The following is a 24,368-nucleotide window of genomic DNA, read 5'->3' as shown; positions in this document are numbered from 1 at the left end:
AAATCGTGAATTGAAGGAAAGAAAATATTGCACACACACACATACACACACACGCACACGCACGCACACACACACACACACACACACACACACACACACACACATACACACACACCAGCTAGGAAAGTCCTCACTTTCACACGCTTATACACACGAATGCGGTGAAAGACATTGCATTATCTTGTACTTTGTGCATGTATGACTTCAAAAGATGTGTTTTGAATGCCCAAACACATAAAAAAGTATAGATCATAATATCAAGAATGTATAAGTAACCATCCTTACCTCCAACAACACTGCCGCGATATCCATATAGAGCCAAACAACTTTATGCCAAACATGCGAAAGCCTTAACATGATACTGTACATTTAAAGTCAACATGATTATGTTAGGGCTTATGTCGAGAAAGAATAATCACTACAATAAAGCAGATGAAAACCCGGTCCACAATTCCAGTGGATCTTCCCCACCCTCCCCCCTCCTCCCTTGTGAGCCCGTTCTAGAAGATTTTACCTCTTTAATTTCAGAGGATCTCGATTAAGGGAATGAAGTTTAGTTGCTGTAACCTTATAGCAGGTTTGATATTTCTGTAGATAAGAATATCTTTAAACGTACATCTGTCTGATGTGAAAATAAAATGCATTCGATGCAGCAGTTCCTTTGGAATCGTGTTTTTTTACCCTATATGATTCCCTCTTTGGGGAGCTATACTTTTCAATCATTTACATACGTTCCCACATCACCCTGCGTGAGCGTTATACTTTGTATGAACATACACATAACATGACATAATACAATACAATACAATGCAATACAATACAATACAATACACTACAATACAATACAATACAATACAATACAACACAATACAATACAATACAATACAATATAATACAATACAATACAATACAATACAATACAATAATTACGCTCTATCCACAAGGCTCAGAGCGCTTACAGAATTACAGAAATAGTATAAAAATCTATAAACACAATTCAGGATATTACATGAAAACAATTTTTGAGCCAGTTACAATCTGTATATAAATTGGACATCACGCAGCAGGTTCATGGAAGCAAAAATAACACCCGCACAGAGCTATCAAGAAAGTGTATTTAGATCATTATTGTTTGTTTTATCATATTCAACTAACACATCTGCAGAGATTTTTCAAGGATTTTATGGATACACATCGACCAGTGGTCAAGGAGAGATTATTTCACAGCTTTGATGCAGCAACAGTGAAGGTTGTGATTTGAGGGTCTAAAATTTCTGCGAGGCGTGAACACAGTGAAGCATTCAGATATGTATCTTAGAGCCTGGTCGTTGACACAGTTGAGAGATCTATTATGATTATAAGACAATATGATTATAAGATAATAGTTTAAGGATAATATGAATAGATAGATTTATAAATAGATAAATGTTGAATAGATATTACGTGAAGAGAATGGTGTAAAAGCTGAGGAGTATCCTCATATAACCTCAAACACAAGACGCGCAGCCCAATTCTACAGGCGTTGCAGACGATCGACATAAGACTTGGGAATAGCGGGAAGGAGTCCATTATACAATGGTCCAGTCTGGAGAGAATGGGTGACCTTACAGCATGATGACAATTGCTTTGATCAATAAACTTGCAGATCCTATATGATAATGTTTTGTAACTGTGTTCTTCAAATGAAGAGTTACAGCGGAGCAAACGCTATTAACGTGTGCTGACATAGTCACTTTAGCTCAAGAAAAAGCCCAAGATTCCCAATTGATTCTTGCTTGATAAAGAATCTTTACCAACTGACAATGTCAAACCTATACACGGGATACTGGTAGTAGGTTTGTTTTTTTTTTCGCGCGCGTGCGTGTGATTTTTATGGTGCTGTAACAATGAATCATTCAGTCTTACTATCATTAACTTTGAACTTGTTTGCAGTCACCACATACCCTCAGCAGTAGTAGAAATAATTATACAAGCGATGACAAGAGCGCTTCTTGACTGATACAGTTCTCATGCAAAATTAACGTATATAATCTAAAGTGATTATGTAAATCTATACTGCATTATATTGTCGACCTATCGTGTGTATGATCATATTCATGTTGGTCAAATTTGTTGAGCTTACAAACCGACAACGGGTGAATTGACTTGTAATGGATCAATTGAATCATGCAACTCTGCCTTTCGGTAATTACTAGCATTGATCAGATTCAATATACCCAATATTTGCACTCTATAAACACGTCATTGTGACTGTACCCGCCAGCGACCGATTACTTACTACACGTCAGTGACGTAACGAGGAGGAATTCATGTGTTCTAACTGTGGGCAAAGGGCGAGATATGAAAGCATGTGTACTTTTTGCGATAGTTTTTTTTTATCCACTTATGAATAAAGTAATATTAGTTAACGCCAAGGTTGCATAGTGCATGAATGCGCGAATTGCGTCCCGAAGCTTTCCCTGTATACCGTAAGACCTCGCGGCTCATTCTCTTATTCCCTCCCCCTCCCTCCCTCTCCCCCCCCCCCCCCCCCCCCACCCCGCAATCCAACCACCTTCAGTTTCATTTATTACATCAAACACCAAACGGCATTGCCCGAAATGAATATTGGGGTTCGGGAATTAATCAAGATTCAGAAGTCGGAAAGAAAATCACATATAAAGAGCATACCGGAACCCTCGCCTTGGGAAATGACCCATATTGGCCGCTCTGTTTTTACCTCAACGCACCCCGCAGAATGGAGTATTAATATCGAAATATGAAAACGATAATGGCGGGACGATATGGGTAGGCATATTATAAGGACGATGTTGAAGTGATTTTTAATATTTAGTCAAGCGGGACGCCATACAATTACGCTGCGGTGTTTATGGAACGCCAGATTTTATACGCCGTGCACTTTTGGCAATAATAATCGGGAAGGTAATTGGAGAGTAGAAATTGTGTTGTCGTCGCAACATTAGGTGGCTGTAAGTGCCCACTTTATTTTGTAAAGGGGCAGTGTAGAAAAAGACCACAAATATTGTGCAATGGATCTTTCAGATAATAATGTAATTCAATATATATTCTAGAATTAAAATCATATCACACTCCGTTCTTGCAATGTTGCTCGCGTAACGAGATTGTCAGTAGGCCACAAAAAATAAAGCACAAAAATGACAGGCCGTGTTGGCACCAAGTGGAGTCATCTCTACCTATCACTGCTTTGTTATTCCATTTCACCCTGTAAAAACTATGTTATTTGGAAATGATAGTGATAATGATATGACTTCTTTATCCAGAGTAGCCTCTTCAGTGTTGCCACTGCTCTACCAGAGGGCCCTGCCATTATCATTACCCTAGCGTTGCCATCAGGTACCCATTTACACACTTGGGTCAAGGGGGACATGGTGGGTATAAATATCTTGTCCAAGGATGTAAACACTGGGCGGGAATCGAACTCTGTTCCTCCATTTGGGAGTCCGGAGTCTTATCCACTGTCCACTATGCCACACCCCCCCCCCCCCCCCATACTTGTACGCATAGTATACTACACATCAAACTGTACTTTTTCATAAACATTGTATGCTGAAAATAAACTTATGATAAACAAAGGAAACGATAATAGATTATGATACAAATAATAGATGTAGTCAATAACGAAAAACCTGGGTTAGACAGAAAGTTACTAAGACAGACTCTTCTGTTGGAAAAAAAATGATATATGTAATTGACATTCCACTTAAAAATTAAGGTCTGACGCGCATTACTATGAAATAGGTACAAACTCCGCCTGAAATCTAACTGAAAACAGAACTAATGTTGATGTCACACAATACTATTCATCAATCAGAGCGCAAAGTACGCCCATTTAGTACATCCGTCGTATTTGTTGATATCTTGATTGTATATGCAGTCGCGATAATCATTCAGGTGCGTATTTGCGCCCTTGTCAGCACAGTTTCCGGCATTGATTTGCTGACTGACAGGTCTAATCCGGAAGAGGATGGGCTTAAAGTTGTTGTCGAGACGGTTTAAATGCATGTCTTCCGGCAAAACCGAACAAACCTATACAGCCCGGAAGAGTAGACCCATCTTTTAGCTTTGTGCAAACTTTTCGTGTTACATAACAATGATAAAAAATGGTCAAGATTATAGAGATGTAGAATATGAAGATGCATTACAAGATCGGATATAAAATGATTATGTCTGATTAGATGCCCCATTGACCTTTATGTTGTTGGCATTAAGGTCCTTCTGCTTGAGAAGATGGTAAGGAAATTCGAAAGTACTTTACCAGAATATTCAGATATCATATTGATAACATAGTAATGATCATCGCGAGAAATACTGTCTCATTGGGAATGGGGAAATGAAATCAAATTAATCAAATTCAATCCAGAATGGATATTGTGATTTTGTTTAGCTTGCACGCTCTCATGGATTGATGTATTCTGTTATCAGATGCGTGATATTTCCTATATAGATATACGTCATAAGCCATATAAATCTTTGTTTTTGCGGCAATCTATATAGACTGAATATACAGTTTAGAAGTTCGCCACTATGTTTGCGGCGCCACACGATAGAGTCTCCAAAAGTGACGCCAAAAAACAGAGCTCTCGAGCGTGGCGTTTTATCTCATTCTTAAACGCCATGTAATTCGAGGGTTTAGACAAACTATTACGTCTATGTCACAAGTACCCTCATCACTCAAACTCTACGATTGTTTTTCTCCTAACAAGGACGAGTCCATTGTGCACTATATTAATAGTATTTCTTTTCTTGCACAAGCAGCGATACTCGTGCGGTTCCGTTAATAATTCATCACTAATTCACTTTGTGTTGTGTACAGTTGTATGTGTGTGTGTGTCTGAGATTTACAGTGACTGTATGCAAAATTTTATGTCACTTTTGTGTACTTGGTATGATTTGCAAAAGAAAAAATATTGCATTGTATGTTAAAAAGAGAATGTGATTCAGCAGCACAAGTGAGAGGAATTCAGCTGCTCATTTTATTCATGCTAATTTTATTGTGAAAATAAGCCTGATATTGAATGAAATTCATATAAAGAATATCATAAGAAAAAGTGTGTATGTGTGTGTGTGTGTATGTATGTGTGTTGAGACATACTAGGTAGGTACTTGAGAAAATGTGTGCAGCAAACTTTAAAATCTGTGAAGGGTTGACATCTTTTCGGAAGACAATGTGATCGATCTGACACACCCGTGCCCATCGTTGAATTCATTGATTACAATTTTATGCTGCAGAATCTGCATAAGCTTTTTCATATCTTAAAAATCACGCTGTGTCCGTCACTCGACAGAAGAGCAGATGAGACTGGTCTATCTTGATTAATCAATACTCGATATCATATCATATATATATATATATGTGTGTATATATATATATATATATATAATATAATAATTATTATAATAATGATAATAATTTAGTCTAATGCCATTTTAGGTTTTTATCATATATATATAATATATATATATATATGTGTATATATATATGTATAATATAATAATCATTATAATAATGATAATAATTTAGTCTAATGCCATTTTAGGTTTTTATCATATATATATATATATATATACATATATATATACTATAATTATTTATATATATATATATATATATATATATATATATATAATATAATAATTATTCTGTTGGTAGATCCTGATGAAGGCCTGATGACAGGCCGAAAGCTCGACTAATTAAAAGGGAGAACAAGCCTCAAGTCTAATTTCTTTCAGTATATACTACCCACAATGAGGCACCGCGTACGTTTGGGAAGGGAGCTATCTCTCGCACTACATATATATATATATATATATATTGTGACGTATGACCCCCAGACACCATCGATGACGTCAAGAACCACACAGGGCGACACCCATGAAGAGATACCGTGCATGGCAGCAGGTTCAATTTCTACTTACATCATTGGGCTTGTAACGAAATCTGAGCTAAATCAATGGCATCTCTGGGCAACGAAAGTTTCGGAACTCGAAATTAGCAGCACACCTTTATAGCGCCCCCACAGGCCGATACCCAATTTTCTGCTTCACAAGCCCGCCTATGACGTCACAATCAATGCTGAACTTATCACGAACTCATACTTTATTCTGTCCACAACATCCCGGCCCCCTTAAATGTATCTAACGAAACATTTAACCTTCACTTTCTTCAGTTACTTATCCTCAACTTGCCCATTCAAATCTATATTGCTTCTTGCAATACACTGCACCACGGTACCTTTAACGTCCTTCACAAATGATTTCTCAAAGTAACTCTTCCAACAATTCATGCCATAAGGCATTGAATAATGTTAGTGACTGTACACAACTCAGCACATATATAACTTTCGAGAAATCTTGTATTTGTCTTTCAGCATGATAATTTGCATGCTATGCTTAAACTTCACTGTCTTCATATGATCGCTTTAATATCACTATAACAACCAAATAATTGAATAACTTTGCATCTCTATCAAATCATGACACTCTTTCTGTTCTCCATGACAGATTGATAACATTAGCCACTCTTCCTTTGCACAATTACCAATCAATCAAATTTCGATTTCAACAACTCACTGGACATTTATCCAAACAAAAAATGCTCTTCTTTATCTTAGAACAAACCTTACACTTCATATATCACATTTCGTATGTTTTGCATAATCTTGCTTTCACTTTGACATGTATACCTTTGTGAACTTCAAACTATTCACATTTTCATTACCGCATAATGTCAACTTAAACTTCCTTTCATATGTCCACTTTACATACAACAGGGATGACTATCCGACAGTCACTGTACCAACTCTTTAAATCTGTAATAATAAACCTGTACTTTGATGAGCACAAATAAACAAAAATGTTTCAATTCCTAGCTCTGGGTATTCATAATATATAAACAATTTTGCAATATTTACCCTTTGTCAAATTTGACCTGAACTTCAAACTTTCTCAAATCATAGTAACAGTGTACTTTACACAACTACATACTTATTTCACTCATAACATTCAGTCAGTGAATTCTGTATCTTCTTTCATCATAAGACACCTTTGCATACAATTTGTAAAACTATGCATGTCTAATGATGTGTATCGCCTCCATACCTGTTGACACATTTTCCTGCATAATGTTTCTCTGATGGACCATAACATCAACTCTCAACCTGCAAAAACATGAAATATATGAACACTTGGATTTGTCAAGCTCTTGGCTTGTAATACCTCTGATACCTGAATGCACACAAGAATGAACACTTGCATTATGTCAAATTCCTTCCTTAATTATCAATGCAGCTGTGCATCAACATATGTACACATTGTATATCAGCATACAACACTTTAGCAAGCAGTTTGTTTGTTTATTTGTTTGTTTAAAAAAAAAAAATTAAAAATTCACATGAACCCGTCCTCAGAAAGAAACTCTAGGATTTCTTTGTTATCACCACAGTGCAACAATTTGCCTAGTTTTACTGCATACTCCACATCCATGTGAACTTCACAAGAAGGAAACCTTTGGAAAGGCATTATCCATTACCTGTTGCAAAACTGCCAAAATAACAACCATGAGATAAGAATCATTTCATATACACTTCACTTACACAATGTACAACATTATGCAATCAGTTATCTTGTGAACCTGCATAAAGTCTGTCTTATAAAGTCTGGTAAGAGTTATTTGTGTTCACTGGTAATGAACAAAAGGTGAATTCACAGTCAAGGTGGCTTTCATTTCCACTGATCTGAATGGATGAATCAAATGAATCCGCGCGACACAATCTGCGCACTTGTCACAAATGATCTCCTTCGCGATTTACGTCAAACACACAAACCTTCAGCGATATCACAACACAATCCGATGATAATATCACCTCTGAGAAAAGCTGAATCTTGTGTTTTCCATCCAACACGACACAAAACGACATCATTTTATAACGCGATTATATCACAAACTGCGCATCACATGATATTTCCACAACGCGAATATCACAGCTTGACCTTCACACGCTATTTTCACAATGCGTTGAACTCCATGTCGCGACTATAACACAAACTGAACATCACACTATCTTCTTGCCGCGAACGTTGATATCCACTTGGCAATCACAAACGCTTTAACACATATCGCACTCTCTCACAAACGCTATGTGTAACACGCTATCACAATACTGGCTGATCCATCACAGATCCTAAATGAGCTCCATTAAACATCTCCTTCCAAGATCATGCATAACTTGGAAATCGGTCGAATGATAACGCTGTTCTTCGTCTTGATTGCTGCGCTACGGACGAAACCTTGGCTGTCAGGCATGGTTTGAAGTACTCTTCCCAACATCCACAGATTACGCGGAACATTTCCATCCACCACGAGCACTAGGTCACCAACTTGCACATTTCTGCGAGACGATAACCACTTCTCCCTTTCCTGCAGTTGAGGTAGATACTCCCTCGTCCAGCGTCTCCAGAAGATGTCAGCCAAATACTGCACTTGACGCCATCTCTTCCTCGCGTAGACATCAGACTTGTCAGTCACCGTGGGTGGTAGTTGAGGCTTCCTGTTGAGCAGGAGAAGGTGATTTGGAGTCAGAGCCTCAACATCACTCACGTCATCAGACACTCTGGTTATGGGCCTGTTGTTGATTATGCTCTCCACTTCACACAACAAGGTACTCAAACCTTCATCAGAGAGCATTTGTTGCTTCGTCAAGGCAAGAATCAACTTCCTCACCGTTCTGATCTGTCTTTCCCAGGTGCCCCCAAAATGTGAAGCTCCAGGTGGATTGAACGACCATTTAATGTTTTCCTGAAGGAGTTCGTTGTTTAGTCGTTCTCGATTCCATCCTTCTATTTCTCGCCTGAGCTCCCTTTCTGCTCCTACTAGATTGGTCCCATTGTCTGATCTTATTTCTTTCACATTACCTCTGCGAGCAATGAATCGTCTTATTGCATCAATGCATGAGTCTGTGTCTAATGATGCAGCCATTTCAAGATGTACTGCTCTCACAGCAAGGCAAGTGAAGATAACACCGTAGCGTTTAACAGTACTCCTGCCCCTCTTAGCTTCTATGGGCCCGAAGTAGTCCATACCGACTCTCGTGAAAGGCGGCTCATCAGGTGTCAACCTGTCCTTGGGCAGGTCAGCCATTTTTTGCTGCATTACTTTAGCTCTCTGTCGCCGGCATGCAACACACCCACTTATCATCCTTCTGATGGCAGCTCCAGCACCGGGTAGCCAGTACTTCTCATGTAGAATTGACAACATGTAATTTCTGCCACTGTGTCCAGCCTTTACATGAATTTCTCTTAAGATCAGTTTTGACACATGGCTTGCCTTCGGAAGCACCACTGGGTGTTTTGCCTCTAGTGGTAGTGCAGATCTGCTTAGTCTTCCTCCGACTCTGATCAGACCTTCCTCTATCCTTGGATCCAGTTTGTAGATAGGACTGGATTTCTTTACACAGCCATCTGTTTCAGTCAGGGCAACCTTTTCTACTCCATAGAATTTAGATTGCTCATGTTGGAGCATTTTCTTCTCTGCAAACTGCATTTCATCCAGTGTGATCCTTTTGAAGTCCTCATCTACTTCATGCTTCAGTGATTTCATTTCTTTCAACCACCGGATGAATTTCACCACCCAGCAAACTGCTCTTTTCAATCCATACCATGATGAATAGTGGTTGATCATCTCATCTAAGGCATTCTCATCACCAGATAGAGTGCTGAATGTACTTGCATCTCCCTTTGATGATTTGATCTCTGCATCATTGTCTGAAATCACTTCCCTCTCAATTGGATTTGTGGGCCAATTTTCCTTCCCTTGTAGCAAGAATTCTGGACCATGTAGCCATCTTTCTTTCGTCCTCAGATCATCTGCCGACAAACCTCTGGACAAATCATCCGCTGGATTAGATTTAGAATCCACATAATGCCATTGTTCTGGAGAAGATGCATTCCTGATTGCAGCAATTCTGTTTGCTACAAATGTCCGAAATCTTTTCTCCTCATTTCTGATGTACTGAATGACGATAGTACTGTCTGTCCAGAAAAATGATCTCGTCACTGGTACATTCAGCTCACGTTTCAGAAACGAGTCCAGTCTTACACTCATTGTTGCAGCAGACAGCTCCAGACGAGGGATTGTTGTCTTCTTGATAGGTGCCAGATGAGATTTTGACATTAACAGCTCACTGTGTTTCTGACCGTCTGTGGCTTTCAACACCAAATAAGATGCTGTCCCATATGCTACCTCTGAGGCATCAGAAAAATGGTGCAATTCATAGTCGTTCACTTCAGCTAGATCATGGGGCCGAATGCACCTGTTTACTGTGAAGCGTTCAATAGCTGGTAACTCATCTAGCCATTTCAGCCATTTGTCTTTGTCGATTTCTGGTATAGGCTCATCCCACGTTAGCCCCTTTCGACACAGCTCCTGCAAGACCAATTTCCCTCTGACGATGAACGGGCTTGCATAACCCATAGGGTCATACATTGACGAGACGACACTCAGTAGTCCCCGTCTTGTGAGGGGTTTGTCCTTAGGTGATATCTTATAGCCAAAGCAATCCTCTTCAACGTTCCAGCTCATGCCCAAGGCTCGCTCGACCGGTAATGCATCGTGATTCAGATCAACTCCAGCTAACTCCTTGGATCTTTCTTCTGGTGGTATGGTCCCCAACACACATGGAGAATTACTCAGCCATTTAGTCAGTCTGAATCCACCTCTGCTGAGTAGGTCACGAAGCTCTGCTGCCAAGTGAATGGCCTTCGTTTCAGTCTCTGATGTTACTAAGCAGTCATCAACATAGAAGTTCTTGTAAACCGTCTCGACTGTGATGGGATCATAATCCTGCTGGTTGTCTTCTGCAGTTTGTCGCAGTGCAAAACTGCACACACTTGGACTCCAAGTACCACCGAAGAGATGTGAACACATGCGATAGACTCTTGGTTGCTTTGCAAGATCTCCTGATTCCCACCACAGAAACCTCAGGACATTTCTGTGATTTGGGGTTACTCGGACCTGATGAAACATGGCCTCAATATCTGCAGTCAGTGCGATAGGATCCCTTCTGAATCTCAGAAGTACCCCTGCTAGCTTGTTTGTTAGATCCGGCCCTTGTAGGATGACATCATTCAGAGCTACGTCTCCATATCTGGCTGCACAATCAAAGACAATGCGTACTTTCCCGGGCTTCTTTGGATTTATCACAGGGTGATGAGGCAGATACCAGTGTTCTCGATCAACTTGACTTTGATCTTGTAGTTCGTCGTTAACTTCTTCAGCATAACCTTTCTTGAGAAGGTTAGACATTCCTTCCTTGTATTTGCTGAGAAGATAGTCATCCTTGGAGAGTTTTCTTCTAAGCGACTGCAAACGCTGTTCAGCTAGATGACGATTGTCAGGCAAACGTGGACGATTCGTTCTAAATGGGATTGGCAACTGATAATGTCCACCATCCATGGTAATTTCTCTCTCCCAAGTCTCTATCGCCTTCTGGTCATTCACTGACAGACTCCTGTTGTCGTCATCAAGGCATTCCATTCCTTCAAGTTTCCAGAACAACTTGACTTGCTCTTCGAGACCTCCAGCATCAGCTATGAAGTTAGCAGTGGCTTGGAAATTTCCCTGACCGTTGTCTGCTAATGGACCATTCAATGTCCAACCAAACATAGTTCTGACTGCGTAGACTTCTCCTGATGCTCCTTCTCGCACTTCCAAGGGCATTAAGGCCTGGGGAACATCCTGCCCGATCAGCATACTGACCTGGTGTTGATTGACAACTGGAAGGTCAAGGTCACGAAGGTGTTCATACTTGTTTATGTCTTCCTCCGTAGCCATGTTTCTAACACTTATGTTCAAATTCGGTCGCGTGTAAGCTTGGATATTGAGCCCCTCATCAGATGTTAGTCCTTTCACCTTTAACTGCACAGTCTCACATTCAATCCTGTTGTTTGGTCTCTCCAGTGTAGAGATAGACAGGGTCTTGGTCTCACCCTTTGCTTCCAGAGTGTCAGCTAGTTCCTTTGTACAAAAGGAATGTGTAGATCCTGTATCTAGCAAGGCAAATGTTTCTACGCACACATTTCCATTTGGAGCTTGAACTTGAATGGGAATTATGGGAAGGGCGATCCTATACCTCCCGGCCCCCATGACGTCACTGCTTGCGTGTGATGATGATTCACTGGTGCTAGCAAACACATGCTGATCTGTTTGGGTTGATGAATCTAACTGATCAGAAACTCTGTCTGTTTTCCTTGATGACAATTCAGGATCATTGGAACTTGGTCTAGTAGACGGTCCTCCAGTGTGCAGAAACTTTGTGTGCTTTAGAGTACACCCTTTCACTGAGCAGGTTCTGTTTAGAGTGCATCTCGATGACATATGCCCTTGCAGCAAACAGTTGAAGCACAATCTCTTGTCCCGGGCTAATTGAAGACGCTGTTCTGGCTTCATGTCTTTAAACCGCTGACAGTAGAATAGCCCATGGTTAGCCTCGCAGAGAATACATCTTGGTGTACTGACAGATGTAGAATAGGAACCTCTTTGTGGTAAACGATGACTTGAAGGTGTTGGTCTGTCTTTAGACTTCTGATAGAAGCTGCGTCCATCCTTCGTACCACTCTGTAGTAATGACCCAAAGACAGGATCATTCAGTTCTTCTGCTGCTTCAGCGACGAACTCCACAATGTCAAGGATGTGTGGTGATCTGCCTCTGTCCCGGATAGTCTTTACCAGCTTTAGCCAACGACTACGAAGATGGTATGGTAGTCTCTCAACTATCTTGACCATCTCTCTGCGGTTGCTAATCTCTTGCAGCATTCCAAGTGCCCTCAGTGTTTCTGCACAGGTCTTTAATTGATCAGCGAAGTCTCTGAGTTGTTTGCTGTTGCTCTGTATGGCTGGACCCTCAACAACTCTCTTGATCCATGCTTCACTGATGACAAAGTTGTTACCAAACCGATCAGCTAACAAATGTCTTGCCTTGAAGTATCCTTCGTCTGGGCTCATCATCAGACAGCACTGGATGATGGATTTCGCTTGGCCCTCACACAAGTTGTAAAGCTTTAGCAACTTGCTATTGTTGTCTAAAGTTGAGTCACCAATCAAGCTGTCGAAGGATCTCATGAACTGGAAATACTTGAGCGGATTTCCATCGAACTGCATAATGTCAACATTAGACAAACTAATTGTTTCCATCAACTGTCGCTGTTGTCTCTGACCTTCTTCCAAATGTTGAAATATCTGCGTTGTCACTGGGCTCGATGACGGCATAGGCTGTTCAACAGGATATTGAAAGGTTCTATCTGCATCACTACTTGTTCCCCTTTCAGAAGCCATGGGTTCATCACGTCTTGGCAACGGAGTAGAAACTGGAACCATTTCGGGTGGTTCCAACTTGACGGGTTCCAACTTGACGGCTTCATCATCACTTTCATCGTAAACAGCTTCCTCGGCCTCAGCAATCCTGAGCTTAGTTTGCAGGGTCAACTCAGCCTTTCTTAGCCTTAACTCCAGTTCCTGTCTCTCGAGCTCTTGCTGCTCTTTCAGGGCAGCAACTTCTGCAGCTAGGGCAGCTCGTCTAGCCTTACTCCGCAGTCTGGACGACGCCCGTGAGCCAGCCTGACTCACAGAATCTTCCGGTCGTACATCTGACTTGGCTGCCTCACTCATGGTGGTGCTAACTCATCAGCTACACAAGCTGATATTGAACTGATGTGACGTATGACCCCCAGACACCATCGATGACGTCAAGAACCACACAGGGCGACACCCATGAAGAGATACCGTGCATGGCAGCAGGTTCAATTTCTACTTACATCATTGGGCTTGTAACGAAATCTGAGCTAAATCAATGGCATCTCTGGGCAACGAAAGTTTCGGAACTCGAAATTAGCAGCACACCTTTATAGCGCCCCCACAGGCCGATACCCAATTTTCTGCTTCACAAGCCCGCCTATGACGTCACAATCAATGCTGAACTTATCACGAACTCATACTTTATTCTGTCCACAACATATATATATATATATATATATATATATATATAATGGAAGAGGGAGAAGGGGGGAGAGAATGCTGTTACTTACTTGAGCAACTATTCATGTATGACTTTCCATGTCTTCTCAGCTAGAGAGGTTTCTCTGACATAATGATTAGATTTTGCAGGGGAGTTAAGAAATGCGATCAGTAACTTAACAGGGGTTGAAACGTAAATTTAGAACAATGATTAACACACTAATTGCTGCAATGATATAGTACCGCTGCTCTCAATCATAGATATGTAATGTTGTACCTGGCCTAGACGTTATTATAAGGAATCAGCGTTGTCGAACACAATCTTCCGAATTTCCGCTCTGACCCCTTGACCCCTTGGCGATCATGTTTGCCGTCCGCCACAAACAAGCTCAAATTATCTACCTAATCCGGATGAATTGAGAGCTAAACGGTTTACAATTTAACATTTGTGTTTCTAGAGTTTACCCACCGCCTTGTCAGTCACATTGATTGATTGGCAGCCATCGTCTTCAAGGGGCCAAACTTGAGGGATACTTTACTTTATTTGCTGTGAACACTAAAAACATTTCTTTCATTTTATTCTATTCATTTTTAGTAATATTCAAATGGTACAAAATCATTACAAAATAATAATGATCATTTTAAGAAACAGGTGAAAAGGCATATCAACATAATGCAGGCAATGAGGTAAAATGCGAAAATGTATAGGAAATACACGTCAGATAACCAAATAATATATGCATATAAGTGCATTATACACACCTGCATATACATACAGATGATATACAGATTAAGTAGCACTTAAGTAGAACTAATTTGTAGTGAACATGGAAGAAACTCGCAAGAAAACGAGCAAAGCTCGTACAATATTTTCTAAATAAACAAGGGAAAACATAAAAACTATCTCACATTTTGTTTACTTTCCACCTAGAATATTTTGTGCGGTATGGTAATGTAAATATAGAAGTGAATGTTCTATTGTTTGTATGTTGTAGCCTCATCTGAATGAAGCTCTCCTTATATAATGACGATTTCCCTTATAGTTCCATTTTTAATCTATGATTATCGTATGCAATAAGTATCTTACTACTATTTTCCCACATGTTATGTCATTAGTAATAGTGTTGACAGTATAGTAACGGATGTTACGGAACTGACAATTGATTTGTATCTTGGGGGTAGGGAAGGAGGGAAGGGGGGGGGGGTAATGCTCGTGTTGTTCTCGGGGCAAGAGTCAGTGCGCCCCCCTCCCCTTCCTTTAAGGGGAAGAATTTTTTGGTTGAAGCCTAGAAAGTCATTGGTTTTCTTGTCTCTTTCATTTTTATCTATTTTTGAATAGCCATAAGTGTGGAGAGCCCCCAGCCCTCCTTCTTCTTTATCATACTCCCACTCAGGCATGAGAACTTAATTTTTGATCTGTTTCGACAACTTTGGTGTTCGAATGCAGGGCGAAAATTTCACACACACACACACACACACACACACACACACATGCACACATATAACATAGCATTACACTTAGACATACAGACTGAACGGTTCTGTGACACAATGTTTGCAGGTTAATCATTTTTCACGAGACCGTGAAATCATGAGAAAGAACACGATGCCAAGAGGGTTTCACAAAAGTTACTAATGGCGCCACATGCTCTAAATGACCACGCCAAACATCATCTCGTGAACTGACAGTGATTTTCTCACGGAACATCAACGGGAATGCTTCCCGCCAGACATGCTTTGCTCGCTAGGCAGTGACATCTTCGTGCGACGAGATATGTATACGCGACAGCGAGTATAGATTGTAAGTAGGTATCTAGTTTACATGTGTTGCATTTCACACGAAACCCTTGAAATGAATTGAGGACATTCCATCTTGGTTGGCAATTTTCACTCAGAGCGGTTCAAGAGGTCGACGGCTCCAACATCGCTAATATCACGATGTCTGGAGGAATAACGAGGGAGGGGAGAATGGATCGGTATAGAGGGAAGACCAGGGCGGAGTAGAAAGGAGGGGGAACGATAAGACAAAGATGCTTAATTCATAGATGATGAGTAACAAAAGTTTTACTACGTCTGGAATTGTTTTGTGTGATTTATAGGAAGATGGGGATGCATGAGGATAGGAGAGCAGGATAAGATGAAAGAAGTAGAGAGATAGAAGGAGAGAGTGAGGGACAGAGATAGAGAAGGAGAAACAGAAGCGGATAAGTTTTTATGCGATGACGAAGACGAAGAAGGGTGCAAAGTTTTTACGTGTTTACCTTCTTATTGCGCCATGTTTTCCCGGGGAATGCAAAAAGGTTTCGAATGATGTTAAAAGTGAAATATTGCTCTCCGAATGGAGAGGGGGCGGGGGATCTAAGAAAAATTCTCATATGGTTACGTTGCACAGATTTTTGTTCCTCTCACCTACGTGCAATTTGGCGCGTTTTTTTACGAGGGCATCCTGAGCGAGAAAAGAGCGCCTGTAAATCGTGCAGCGCCGCCGCGGTGAGGTGCTCAACAGGCATAAACTGGCGCTTCAAGAGGCTGTTGAGATGCGAACAAGTGGAGCGGGATACGAGCCCGCCTTCTCCCCGCCGCGTCTCGCGAAGAATCTTTATGGGAATCGAGACACATGCTGAACGATTTTTCCTCCTGCTCAGTGCTTTCGCACATTCCCCTTTCACCACGCTAAAAAGCATGGCAAAAAAAAGAGCAAGTAGAGAAAAACAAAACAAGAAGAGGAAGTAGAAAAGCACGCCTCAATGTGGGAATTGATTGAAGAAGCTGGGTATGTGCCGAAGTGCCTTTTTTTTCCCCTGTGGAAGTATCGTTTATAAAGTATGTAGTAGGCCTACATATCTATATATCTATATCTATATATGTATATATATATATATATATATATATATATATATATATATATGTGTGTGTGTGTGTGTGTGTGTGTGCGTGTGTGTGTGTCCTTGTATGTGTATATGCAGTTTTCTCCAAGTATTTATTTCATGTATCCATTTATAGGAATATCCTGTTGTCTTATTTCTAATTAATCTCCCATTTGACATTGCCTGGTTCTTCAGACTGGAGTATAACGAATATAATATATTAAAACAACTATTTTCAAGATGAAAAATATTATGACCAATATGACACAAACTGCGAAATTACTTTTGTTTTGAAATAACCCGAAGAATCGATTTTTTTTTTATTCGAGTATTTTCTCCCAAATTGACAGAGAGCAAGCTAAACATGTCGTAACGTATGTGATTATGAATATTAAGAGATGTTTATGATTGTAGCGAAAATTATTGAAATTGTACCAAATAACAATCATTTGTTATACCGTATTTATGTATGCAATGTTCATTAAATTGCTGCAAAAAATTATGCAAATTGTAAAGCACTGTCATGCTGAGAATAAATCAAGTCAAGTCAAATCAAATCATGTAAACAGCTGCTCTATATATGCTGTATTAATATGAGTGAGTTAAAAACGGAGAACTGTTCCAAAGAGAAGGGAAAAAAGAAAATGATGAGAGGGAGAGATAAGAAGATGATGAATGAAAAGAAAGAGGAGAAGAGATGGATATAGAGGAAGAGAAAGAGAGGGAGAGAGATTATTATGAAACACTGCTGTCTCTCGCTATTGTCGCATTAAACAGCAAAGAACAAACAGGAGCTCCGAGTTTACAAATTTAGCCAGAGGCAATTTTATACTCTACATCTTTAAAGAAAGAAGAGTGGAAAAACTCACAGGCATTGTTAAGCAGTAACGGGAAAAGGGACGAAGGGAGGAGGGGGGGGGGGCTTGGGAGAGAAATTATTCGATCTTGATGGATAGTTTACGGACATTCCAGCCGCTTGCCTCGACTGTACACGTACTCTCTGGGCAGAGCATGCTAAGTACAATTTGTGCGTTAAAACCTGATTTATCTGTGATGCATGGCGAATTGGACGTAATAAAAAGAGAGTGCATGCTAACAGCAGTCCTCCAGCATTTGTCATGCACCCGCAAACTTGTCCGTTAGTAAAGATGTATCCAAGCATTATTAGGTACAAATGCGTGTCATCTTAATGAAAACTTGAAATAATGTGGAAGCCCATATTATATTGATAGGACGGAATGGTCAGTGGAGACAACGGACTAATCAACGCACGTCAAAAGCTTTATTTTGTAGATTTGTCCTTGTAATAATTTGCTTCCCTCCAACCGCCAAAAGCGAAAGATCCATTTGCCGTTGTGACAATGATCATGAAAAAATATGTGCCGGTCTATATACCCGACGCTGTAATACAGACATAAAAAGGTAGGATATATGTTCATCTCCAGCCGTCGCTGTGAGAAGAGCATAACAAAATATAAAATCTAATTATAAACAGAGTGCGAGGACCAACACAATGCATTGTGTTTAAATGGAAATTTGCTGCAAGGCGCCATTTCAAGATTGTCATTCCAGATTTCTTTACGATGAAAAATTGAATATATACCTACAAGAACTTTAGTATTCATATGATCAGTTTCTTCTATAATACTGAAAGAAAATCGTGTTGTTGTTGTTGGTGTTTGTTTGTTTGTTTGTGTGTTTGTTTTTTGGTGTGTGTACCGGTATATTGTTTAGGTCACTACTGCTGGTATACTTTGCGAAAGCCATCTTCAGAAGATAACAAATCAGAAAATGGAAAATATATACTATCTATCTCTCTCTGTCTCTCCCTTCCTTTATCAATCTATCTATCTATCTATCTATCTATCTATCTATCTATCTATCTATCTATTTTTTATTTTTGATATATTGTGTAATATTATTTTAAGAGAGGAAAATACTCCAAGATAATGACGTTCAAACATCATTTTAAGAAGACAAACTAACACCATCAAATAATTTGAATTCCATAATCTGATCAGATAATCCCTCCGTGAAAAAAAAAAAAATCTGTGTATGCATTCCAGCCTACCAATAATGAGAGGCAAATCCAAGTAAAGTATAGAGATTCAGACGGGACTTTGTTATCATCGTGGATAAAGATAACTTTGGCTGGTTTTGTTTCTTTTGTTTTTCTCCGCATCGATTCAGGGTTTATACCTGGGCAGTATTTTTCTTTTAATGCAACTACTTTGCGTCCAGCGATAAATCATTGTCCTGCATTTTCATCATGTGGGTATCGTTAGTGGGTCCATAATACACCCATCTTAATGTCTCCGAAACAATAAATGGTTCAAAACTCCCGAGTAAATCGATGGCTATTAAGGGAATGATCTATTTACGACAATGTCGCTCGCGGTTCCACCTTTCGCTCTCTGCATTCGACGCGGCTAGAGACGGGGGGAAAATTGATGACTAGGTGCTGCTAATGGTTTGCAGCCTTGCGGGCATTCTTCTTTTCCACCCTTCTTCGCTTTTTTGTTAAGGTACACGGTTTTCCAAACAGTTGTGACTATAGTTAATCCGGCCAATGTTCGAGTTTACCCGGAATCAGGAGATGAGCTTCAGAATCTTATAAGGCCCTTGCAATAAAAAAGAAAAGAAAAAAAAAACTTATGTCGTCATAACAAATATCACAAAGTTAACATCTAACTTTCAGTTTGACTGTAACTTATTATTAGAATATCTTTTTTTTTTCATGTATTGTTCCACTTGACTATGATGACATAATTATACATAATATATACACATACATACAATTTGGCATACATGAATATGAAACTAGATAACATCATGTATATTAATACATACAAATAGGCATGCATGAATATGAAATTGTAACACCGTGCATATCAATATTTTGTCCGTATAAAGCTACCGTCTGACTCCACATACCGTAATGTTATTGTCTCTTTAAAAATCTTTCTCTTTTGTTTAAAATCTTTTTTTGTTCCTTCTGCTGTATTCTCTGTCTCTCTGACTTATCTTCATTATTATGATATCAAACGATATTCATCAGTTTTATCAATTCATCGGATTCATCTAGTCATTCATCACATGCATTATTCTTTCCTGAAAAAACAACAACTGTATTTATCACTCTGTTTATGCCTTTATCTGACTATCCATTTAATTAATATCTTGCTATCTATCTGTATGTCGGCCTTTAAGAGAAATGTTTCTCTCTCCTCCTTGCATTGTCGCTTTTATATTTATTCACCCTCATTTCCAATTACCCTAGAGGTCGTGTATTAAAACATGAAAGAATTGTACTTTGGAGTTTCGGTGACATTGGTTTCACACAAAAGTCAACAATTAAAGCTCACGGCTCTTTACTTGAGAAAAATCATTCAAACTTTTCGTATACTTAATTGTTTCAGCCTACTTAAGAGTTGTATAAGGTATTGGGAATGTTATTGTGTTAGACACACATTTTTTCTATATGACTCCTTTATCCCCACATCGAAGACCAAAGACTTTTTGTGCTGTTTTTCGCTCTTCCTAAAAAAAATCATCCCTTTTACGCTATGTCGGAATTGAATTGCAAACGTTTTCTCATGTCCACTCCTTCTCGTTTTGTTCGCCTCTGCGTCCGCGCCCCTAGCTCTTTCCATAATATGACTGATGCTCGGCATTCGCAGCACAGTCAGTGCCAGTGTTAAGTACCTCTTTTTTTTTCATCGAGTCATTGTGGTAAATTATCCCTAATGATCCCACTAGCTCCTCGTCATTTCAATCCATCTATGTCACCGCCCAAAGTGGCCGCCATATTCCCCCTGCATCGGTCCGGCTCGCCCTTTGGGCTGTTCGCTTGTCGACGTGAGAGCGACTCCGGTATACAGAATACGCATCCCCGCTTTCGAGCTTATTTCCGGAATGGCGTGGGGATGGAGCAGCCTTATATTTTCTCCATATTTCATTCCCCACCCCCTCCTTCTCTCTCCCTCTCTCTCCCGCTTTCTGTCTCCACCCACCTCTCTGTATATTCCACATCACTTTTCTCTCCCTCCCTTCTCCCTTTTCCCTCTCTCTCATGCTCTCGCATTAAACGTTTTAATTCATGTAGACGTCATTGACAACAGCCCCACCTATTAAACTTCATGTCTGTAATCATTGTTCAATGAGAGCACATAATGGCCTCTATTATTCGAGCGATTAGATGGAAGGGAAGAACTATGATTCGCGTTTCACTTTGATAGAGAGAAGTTTTAATCTGACTGAACAGCATAATTGAATCACATTAAAGCTTGTTGTTGACTTGTTTCCAGTTGCTGTTTAGTATTTTTTCTGACACTTTCCGGCAACATGCTATGAAAAACAACTTTAAAAAAAAAAAGATAAATGTCAAACCTCTCACAACATGTGGAATGCATGCGTCGCGTGTAATTTCACGCATAATGAAAAACAAATATCATGATCTATACATAAAATGTGAAAAATATATTTCATTATCGTGTTGAAAGCCAGAGTTACTCCATTTTGCATGGGTATTTTGAGAGAAGTGTTATCTTCTGTCCTACTGAGCGACATTGATGACATATAATTATTATAACATCAATAGGAATAACATCGTGAGATATAATTCCTCTCCTTTTTTGTATATTATGTTTATCTCCGTGGGAACTCCAAGCTAAATTGCCTTGGAAATACAGCAAATTAACACCAAAACAACCCCCTTCCCCGGCGAGGGATTACGAGGTATATTCCTCTTGATCAACTTTCATTAGACCTCGATCGCTATGCACGCATGCTCGTATGGGCAATTACAGTATACTGTCGTCCGTACTGTGTTGGCAGTTGGGACATAAGCGAACAATATCGCGGACTCGCCAATACTTCACACCTCATTACTATCAATCAACTAAATAGTGAGTAGCCGCGAATATGCTTCAATACCTGTGGGAAAAACGTCAACAATTAATCAATGAGACGTAATCCTCTCTAGACCGTCTAGCCTGTGTCACGGGATATAATCGATTGATATCTATACGAGAACTATCCTTTGTGCGGTCCGTTCGAATGAATGTTTGGAAAATAGATTACAAAATGTCTGTAAAAACCAAATTTACTGATGAAGATGGCGAAACAATGAGACAGTCACATGCGTTGTGGCCATCCAACAAATCCCTTTGTACTATGAAACGAGGATAAACACCCTGTGGACTTCACTGTGCGTCGTCTCCAATCCGACTTGGATAAAGACCAGAATTTAAATTCCTGCCTATATTAAAAGAGATCATGGATTAGCTACCTCTGCGAGTAATGAACCGAATAACGTTCAGCGAATAACAGGATCCGTAGTCATTTTCTTTGTGCAATAAGGGGTCTTTTCATTGGGTGTTAAGAGATTGAAACACATCGTAAACAAAGAATGTCGCGATGACGAACTTAAAACGGTATGACTGTAAAAGCGAATGACATAAAATTTTTTATCATTAATGATTAGCTGACCGAAAGTTGGATTTCTGGTCCCTGCACACATAGCAAAGTGTACATAAAGTCGAAAGTATATTCGTCATCTTCAAAATTTTGGCACATAGTGAGGATTAATCAAATATTTGCTTGCTTTTTCCTGTCAAGATCAAATAATGATTGATCTCAAGATTAAGAAAGTATGATAACGTGCAATAACGTTCAAGTGTTATTCTGGTAATATCGACTTGACAAAGATAGCTATACATAGCTATCCAAATTTTGTAATTAAGCATTTTATGATAATTTGAAGAACTTAGACCAGTAAACGACAATATCATAATAATGTTTGGCATGCAGTGATTTTTTAACGTACTCTACAGTTAAGCAAACCTAACATAAACATTAACAACCTCCTTCCAGAAAGGAAAGAAAGTGAAACGCATACATTATCTTACCTGACATTCACGTCCGTTTCTCTACATAGTTTTTGAATGGAAGGGATGTTTTAAGTATCAAAAGGCAAACGGTATAGCTTAATATACGGATGTACCCTGAGGGAAACTGAGTGTAGACGTAGGACTTAAGAAAAAAGGAGGGAAGAAGGAACGTCACTTCCTATATCGCGCCGCGCAAATTAAATTCGATCTCTTGATACGATCATTACGCGGCCGGCTCGCCTGCCTCCCTGCCTGCGATGCCTGTCCGCCTCGTCGGCCTACTGATACGGCCGCTGATCGCTTGGAGGCAGAAAGAGACGGAGGGGTATGCTATTTCGGTCCATACATCTTGGAGTACTTTCCCCCCATTCCCCCATTTCTTTCTGGGGACACCCTTTTCTGAGGTGTTATTCTTCCAGGTGATGGAGTCTCCTATGCCTTGGACGTTGTGCGGCTCTGCCGTCTCCTGTTTGGGAAAGAAGCGCCTGACGTGTCTTAAGAGCTACAACATCGATCAAGAGATCGCAGGAAGTGCGACCTACCTCATCTTTTCCCGCCCTTTTTTCCTTTCTTTTTTTTTCTCTCTCTGAAGGTGCCGAATGTGCGATGCATACCATCAACCTGATAAAGTCTTCCAGATACCATCAGTCTTCTCACGTGCTTATCCTTCATCCTGTTTTTTTTTCCAACATTAGCATGAAAACGAAACGTATGTTTCCTCCGCCTAAGTGGAGCCTTTTTGATGACAAGGAAGTTTCGCGAAAATATAGAGAAGAAAAACTGACGACACAACAGTAAGTCGGCTAAATAGAATACAAAGATATCACACAAACACAAAGAAATCTGCAACGAAAAAGACAAAAACAACGACAGCAAAAACAACGTCGAATATTGCATATTCCTATATCTGGATTGAAACTGCAACGTCCCCACCCCAAGCGTAGGCCTATGCCAAGTATTGTTCATTACTAAAGCTGTCTTGATCGAAATATTTAAAGCAAATAAGAACATTTGAAAAAAGCATTGCCAGAGAACCAGTGCATTTCTATTATTTCTACCACCCATTTAATGTAGAAGATTTAGTCTATGGATAGCACTGCTCACGTGGCTCACGAACGAGGGAAAAAAACATACGATAAATAAAAAGAATCGCGCCAAACTTTAGTTTGTACGTGAGGGCAACGTTTAGGTATTCATACATTGTCTTTGGCTATGAAGGTGCGTATGTGTTAGTGTGCATGTGTGTGTGTGTGTGTGTGTGTGTGTGTGTGTGTGTGTGTGTGTGTGTGTGTGTGTGTGTGTTTTTGTGTATGTGTGTACGAGTTTGTGTAAACTAGTGTGCGTGTACTAAATATGTTGGTAGTTTTTCACGTTTTTGTTACTTAAAGAAGGATGTGTATAGACGTTACGAGGTAATTATGTTAATTATAAGGTCTACAAACGAGAAACATTTTGTGTTTGCATTGCTACACGAAGTGTACACGTATTTGGATCCGCCATGCATATGGGGAAAGAAAGATGATAATGAAAGTAAGAGAGGGAGAGAGAAAAAGGAAAAAGAAAGATGGAGATATGGAGAGATCG

General features: G+C 39.8%; 2 protein-coding genes across 2 annotated transcripts in view; both read right to left on the bottom strand.

The window, feature by feature from the left end:
* LOC139739846 (uncharacterized) overlaps positions 1-24,368 on the bottom strand; it is a 58,574-nt gene that overhangs the window by 15,356 nt on the left and 18,850 nt on the right. The gene's annotated exons all lie outside the window — the stretch shown is intronic.
* Positions 8,216-13,681, bottom strand: LOC139739901 (uncharacterized). The gene is made up of 2 exons (XM_071650502.1): positions 13,327-13,681; positions 8,216-13,263 (listed from the first exon to the last, which is right to left on the bottom strand). Exons 1-2 carry the CDS (start codon positions 13,679-13,681, stop codon positions 8,216-8,218), a joined length of 5,403 nt encoding a protein of 1,800 aa, XP_071506603.1.

Source organism: Diadema antillarum, unplaced genomic scaffold (assembly GCF_040938485.1).
Source record: "Diadema antillarum isolate AM-2024a unplaced genomic scaffold, OU_Dant_1.0 seq00000821_RagTag, whole genome shotgun sequence".
Taxonomy (NCBI): domain Eukaryota; kingdom Metazoa; phylum Echinodermata; class Echinoidea; order Diadematoida; family Diadematidae; genus Diadema; species Diadema antillarum.
The sequence above is the reverse complement of the archived record's forward strand: the minus strand, read 5'-3'. Positions and strand labels throughout refer to the sequence as shown.

Excerpts from the sequence above, each read along its gene's own strand:
- LOC139739901 (XM_071650502.1), bottom strand. The coding sequence starts at position 13,681 with ATGAGTGAGGCAGCCAAGTCAGATGTACGACCGGAAGATTCTGTGAGT. Across the intron at positions 13,264-13,326 it reads GGCTTCTGAAAGGGGAACAA|TGACAACGCAGATATTTCAA; the intron begins GTAGTGATGCAG and ends CATCGAGCCCAG.